The 6,000-nt window shown below is 45.3% G+C and overlaps 1 protein-coding gene across 1 annotated transcript in view; it reads right to left on the bottom strand.

Annotated features, from left to right (window-relative positions):
* Window positions 1-6,000, bottom strand: part of slc6a7 (solute carrier family 6 member 7) — a 56,652-nt gene that overhangs the window by 2,631 nt on the left and 48,021 nt on the right. Inside the window, exon 8 of the mRNA XM_048597848.1 lies at window positions 2,927-3,030. Coding sequence (XP_048453805.1) covers window positions 2,927-3,030 — 104 coding nt within the window. The remainder of the gene's footprint in view (window positions 1-2,926; window positions 3,031-6,000) is intronic.

Below are 6,000 nucleotides of genomic sequence, written 5' to 3'. Positions count from 1 at the left end.
TGCTGAGGGAGCGCCGCACTGTCGGAGGGTCAGTGCTGAGGGAGCGCTGCACTGTCGGAGGGTCAGTGCTGAGGGAGCACCGCATTGTCGGAGGGTCAGTGCTGAGGGAGCGCTGCACTGTCGGAGGGTCAGTACTGAGGGAGTGCCGCATTATCGGAGGTTCAGTACTGAGGGAGTGCCGTGCTGTCGGAGGGTCAGTACAGAGGGAGTGCCGCGCTGTTGGAGGGTCAGTGCTGAGGGAGTGCCGCACTGTCGGAGGGTCAGTGCTGAGGGAGGGCTGCACTGTCGAAGGGTCAGTACTCAGGGAGTGCCATGCTGTTGGAGGGTCAGTGCTGAGGGAGGGCTGCACTGTCGGAGGGTCAGTGCTAAGGGAGCACCGCACTGTCGGAGGGTCAGTGCTGAGGGAGTGCCGCACTGTCGGAGGGTCAGTGCTGAGGGAGGGGGCACTGTCGGAGGGTCAGTGCTGAGGGAGGGGACACTGTCGGAGGGTCAGTGCTGAGGGAGGGGACACTGTCGGAGGGTCAGTGCTGAGGGAGGGGGCACTGTCGGAGGGTCAGTGCTGAGGGAGGGCTGCACTGTCAGAGAGTATTAGCAAAATGACCAATTTAAGGTCATTCATCAGTCAGGCTCACAATGTAATACATTCACACGTGCTGAAAGACACAAATCTTAGTAAGCAGGACACTCTTTTATAGTTTGAAAGGAATTTGTACATCACTTGCACCTTTATCATTGGAAAAAATACACGTCATGGTGACTACCAATCTCAGCTGCATTTCTATGGCAACACTGTGACTATTAGAGTCTACCTGCCTTGTCTGACAAATAAGATCGACAGTTAGCTGCCATACTAACAATGGTCCACGAATCAGCACCTCTTCTCCTGCTGTATCAATTGGTGTCCCTTTTGCAGGGATGCTTCTTGTATCCTCATTCTGATGTGAGCAAGAGCAAAAGCCTCAACTTTGCAGAAACAAATCTCCTTTTAGCAATGTTTAATGTCTGAATGCCTGAGCAATTATTCATTTCCCATTGACCTGAGAAATTTAAAAGCTCTTGCAGCTGAATTCAATTTTAGTGACATCATGTACATCCAATTGGACAGTGTTGCCATGGAGTCAGTTTGGGTCCATGTCTGACAAAGATCATTGTCAGTATCCAACATAAATACATCATCAGTGGTCTGACCCCTAGCCTTCACATCTTGCATATTTCCTGAATGTCAATGAAATGAAACATGCACAACCTTACTTCCACGCCCTGATGGACTACGTCCCACACTAAAATGCACCTTTGAAATGCAGCAACCAAATCAGCTCACATTTTTTCAGTTCCTGGCTGAGAGACCCACTAATGGACTGTACCACAGTCTACCATAAGCCTACCGTACTGCACAATGGAGGCGTTCGGATTCCTGCAGGTCCATGCATTATAAGATTGGTTCATCAGCAACCTCATAAATAGGGCCAAAGCATTTGCCCACTGAAACAAAAACAGGAATTGCTGCAGAAACTCAGCAGGTCTGCAGCATCTGTGGGAAGAAAGCAGAGTTACCATTTTGAGTCTGATCACTCATCATCAGAACAAATTAGTTCATTGAGTGCACTGGATGCTAAAATAGGGGAGACTTGACATCTCGCTGCAGGATCGAGGCTATCCGGATCAGATCATTTCTCACTATGTACCCCACAAACTCAGCATCAGGCCAATGGCCCATAATAGTCCTTGAAAGGAGCCAGTCAGCTTCTACTGAGGTACAACACAGAGTTAGATACAGAGTAAAGCTTCCTCCACACTGTCTTCCTCAAACACTCCCAGGACAGGGACAGCACAGGGTTAGCTATGGAGAGTAAAGTTCCCTTTACACCGTCCCCTTCAAACACTCCCAGGACAGGGACAGCACAGGGTTAGCTATGGAGAGTAAAGTTCCCTTTACACCGTCCCCTTCAAACACTCCCAGGACAGGGACAGCACAGGGTTAGCTACAGAGGAAGGTATCATCTGTACCTCAGACATTTGAGCAACAGGGGAAGAGAGCTCCTTCATGCTTCAACTATCTTGTAGTAACACGAGTGGTGCTTACCACCAACAAGCCATTAAGCTTGAAAATCTGTTCTACCCCATAAGGGGGTAATGTCACATATTAATTTCAGTGCTGGTGTGATACCAGCCCTTACAGCCTAAAATTTTACTCTACATCTTTATTCATTCACAGTACATGGGCATCAGTGGTCAAGTAGCATTTATTGTCCATCCCTAATTGCCCAGAGGGCAGTTAAGAGTCAACCACATTGCTGTGGGTCTGGAGTCACATGTAGGCCAGACCAGGTAAGGATGGCAGTTTCCTTCCCTAAAGGGCATTAGTGAACCAGATGGGTTTTTCCCAACAATCGGCAACGGATTCATGGTCATCATTAGATTCTTAATTCCAGATATTTATTGAATTCAAATTCCACCATCTGCTGTGGCAGGATTCAAACCTGGGTCGTCAGAATGTTATGGGTCTCTGGATTAACAGTCCAGTGATAATACCACTAGGCCATTGCCTCCCCTAAACTTTGTACTGTTCCCGTTCTGGGAGTGTTTGTTGAAGACAGTGTGGAGGAAGCTTTACTCTGTATCTAACCCCCATGCTGTCCCTGTCCTAGGAGTGTTGATGGGGAAAGTGTAGAGGGAACTTTACTCTGTATCTAACCCCGTGCTGTCCCCGTCCTGGGAGTGTTTGATCGGGGAGCAGTGTAGAGGAAGCTTTACTCTGTATCTAACCCTGTGCTGTCCCTGTCCTGGGAGTGTTTGATGGGGAAAGTGTAGAGAGAGCCTTACTCTGTATCTGTCCCTGTGCTGTCCATGTCCTGGGAATGTTTGATGGGGAAAGTGTAGACTGAGCATGATGCAACTGTGTTGTATCAGTCTATACCTTTATTACCTGACAACGTTGTTGTCAAACTTGTTGTAAGATGCCATTGAAAGCAAACCTCCGAAACCAATCCCCAGGGAATAGAATATCTGGGATGCAGCATCATTCCACACCTAGGATAAAAGGTGAAAAAAATTAGTGTGAAAATTCTGCTGTATCACTGGCATGGAACACTTGTCAGGTGGAGGTGCCGGTGTTAGACTGGGGTGGACAAGGTCAGAAATCACACAACACCAGGGTATAGTCCAACAGGTTTATTTGAAAACACAAGCTTTCGGAGCATAGCCCGTTTGTCAGGTGAAGTGAGAAATGGGCACACAGAACACAGAATTTATGAGTAAAAGATCAAAGGGTCACACAACTGATGAGGATGTATTAAACAAACCTAAGATGCTGTTAAATCTTTAATCAGTTAGAAGGTTTTAGTTGAGACTGAGGGTTATTGCTAAAACCTCCGTGACTGGATACTTGTTAGTGGAGACCAGTGCTGGGGGCCAGGTGTCAAGGCACCAGTAACAGGAGGCTATCTCTGGACGGCCAGGAGCTGTGCCCAGATCCCATGCACTCACCACAGTGCACTCCAATCGATGGAAACTGGATCGGAGAGACCAGCCACAGTGCATGAACCCTGTCGCAAACAATATCCCCTCAGTAGTTTACCTTATTGCAAATAAAAACTACCTCAAAACAGAAGACCAATTGGTGAAGGTAGATGTTGTGAAACTTGACAGGATTCAGAAAAGATTTATAAGGATATTGCTGGGGTTGGAGGGTTTGATCTATAGGGAGAGGCTGAATAGGCTGGGGCTATTTTGCCTGGAATGTTGAAGGCTGAGGGGTGACCTGAAAGAGGTTTATAAAATTGTGAGGGGCATGAATAGGGTAAATAGCCAAGGTCTTTTCCCGGGGTGGGGGAGTCCAAAACTAGAGACCATAGATCTAAGGTGAGAGGGGAAAGATTTAAAAGGGACCAAAGGGGTAACTTTTTCATGTAGAGGATGGTGCATGTATAGGTTGTGCTGCCCGAGGAAGTGGTAGAGGCTGGTACAATTACAACATTTAAAAGGCATCTGAATGGGTTAATGAATAAGAAGGGTTTAGAGGGATATGGGCCAAATGCTGGCAAATGGGACTAGTTGGAACAAAAGGTCTGTTTCCTTGCTTTATATCTTTATGGCTCTAAATAGGGGAAGGTAAACAGATAGAATGAAGTAAAAAGGACATGGTGCCGAAACAGTGAAGGGATTAGAGGGGAATGATCAAATTCAGCTCATAGGAACAGACCAAGATGAATAAATGAGGGATAAGACAAGACAAGAAAAACAAAATAACTGGAGTAGTGTTAAAATAAAACAAACAGGAATGTCCCTAGCATTACAGACTTGATGGGCCAAAGGGCCTCTTCTGCACTGTATGATTCTGTGATTAAAGCAGCTTCTCACTAACAAGATCAGTCACTGAGTGTTTCTGATGATAGAGGGTATCTGGAACAAGAGGAGGCTAATGCATGATGAAATATAAATAAATAATTTAGAACAGGAGGAATCCCTTTCCTTGAAGGTTGTGGATTAGATAGTGTTTGAAACAGATATGATGTCAATACAGAATGGTTATGGCACAGAAGGAGGCCATTCAGCCCATCACATCTCTGCAAGAGCATTTCTTGTCTCAGTCGTCCATTTTCCTCAACACCGGGAGCAATTTCTTCCTCAGATTTTAAAAGTAACTGGGTCAACCACAACTCTCAGGCAACCTCCTCCAGATCTAAAACACTCACTGTGTAAAAATGCTTTTCTTTGTTTCACTGTTTGTTCTTTTATCATTCCGTTTAATAAAGCAACACTGAACTTGTTTCCTCAAAGTGCCATGGTGGGATTTGAACTCACATTCTGTGGCTTATTAGCCCAGGCCTCTGGATCATCAATTCAGGAACACAACCAGTACATTACAGCATCTGTACATTGAGATTGGTAGCTTAAGAAATGGTGAAGCAAGGACATATTTGAACAAGGATTAAGGATGCTGCATATCTGGAGGATATCCATCATTGACTGGTTGTCTTTGTGATCAGTTTGTGTACTTCATTCAGTGGGACAGGCCCCCAACACACAATCTCGTTCAAAGGACAATATTTAACTCAATCAAAACCTATGGAGGTGTGAGATTGATAAAATTGAGATGTTGGGGCATAGTTTCATGGTTTAATGATCAGAACCATTGCGTGGTAGGGCCCTGAGTGAAAACAATTGTGTCAATTCACACTCAGGTCAGAATTAGAAATCCTCACTCAAATGGTTCACTCCTGCATTTACTTTCTGAATTCGAAAGGGTTCAGAAAATATTCACAGGGATGTTGCTAGAGTTGGAGGGTTTGAGCTATAGGAAGAGGCTGAATGGGCTGGGGCTATTTTCTCTGGAGCATTGGAGGCTGAGGGGTCACCTTATAGAGGTTTATAAAATGATGAGGGGCAGGAATAGAGTGAATAGCCAAGGTCTTTTCTCCTGGGGTGGGGGAGTCCAAAACTAGAGGGCATAGGTTAATGGCGAGAGGGGAAAGATTTAAAACTGACCTAAGGGGCAACTTTTTCACGCAAAGGGTGGGGCATGTATGGAATGAGCTGCCAGAGGAAGTGGTGGAGGCTGGTACAATTACAACATTTAACAGGCATTTGGATGGGTATATTAATAGGAAGAATTTAGAGAGAAATAGGCCAAATGCTGGCAAATGGGACTAGATTAATTTGTCGGCATGGATGAATTGGACGAAAGGGTCTGTTTCCATGCTGTACAACTGTATGACCCTATGACTCTCAGTGGTAGTGAGTAAGGATGGGTGACAAATGCTCACATCTTGAGAATTAATAAAACAAAGCAAAAATGGATTCTACAGGTTAGCCATCAGGCAATGTCCAGTCTGCATTTTATAAATTTATCATAATAAGTCAAAGAGCTGCAGATGTTGGAAATCTGAAACAGAAATAGAAATTGCTGGAGAACCTCAGCAAGTCAAGCAGCATTTATGGAGAGAGAAATCGAGTTAACGTTTCAAGTCCGGTGAGCATCCTTCAGTTCTAATATCAGCT

This window comes from Rhincodon typus, chromosome 6, assembly GCF_021869965.1.
Source record: "Rhincodon typus isolate 14 chromosome 6, sRhiTyp1.1, whole genome shotgun sequence".
Taxonomy (NCBI): domain Eukaryota; kingdom Metazoa; phylum Chordata; class Chondrichthyes; order Orectolobiformes; family Rhincodontidae; genus Rhincodon; species Rhincodon typus.
This window is presented reverse-complemented; position numbering and strand designations above follow the sequence as displayed.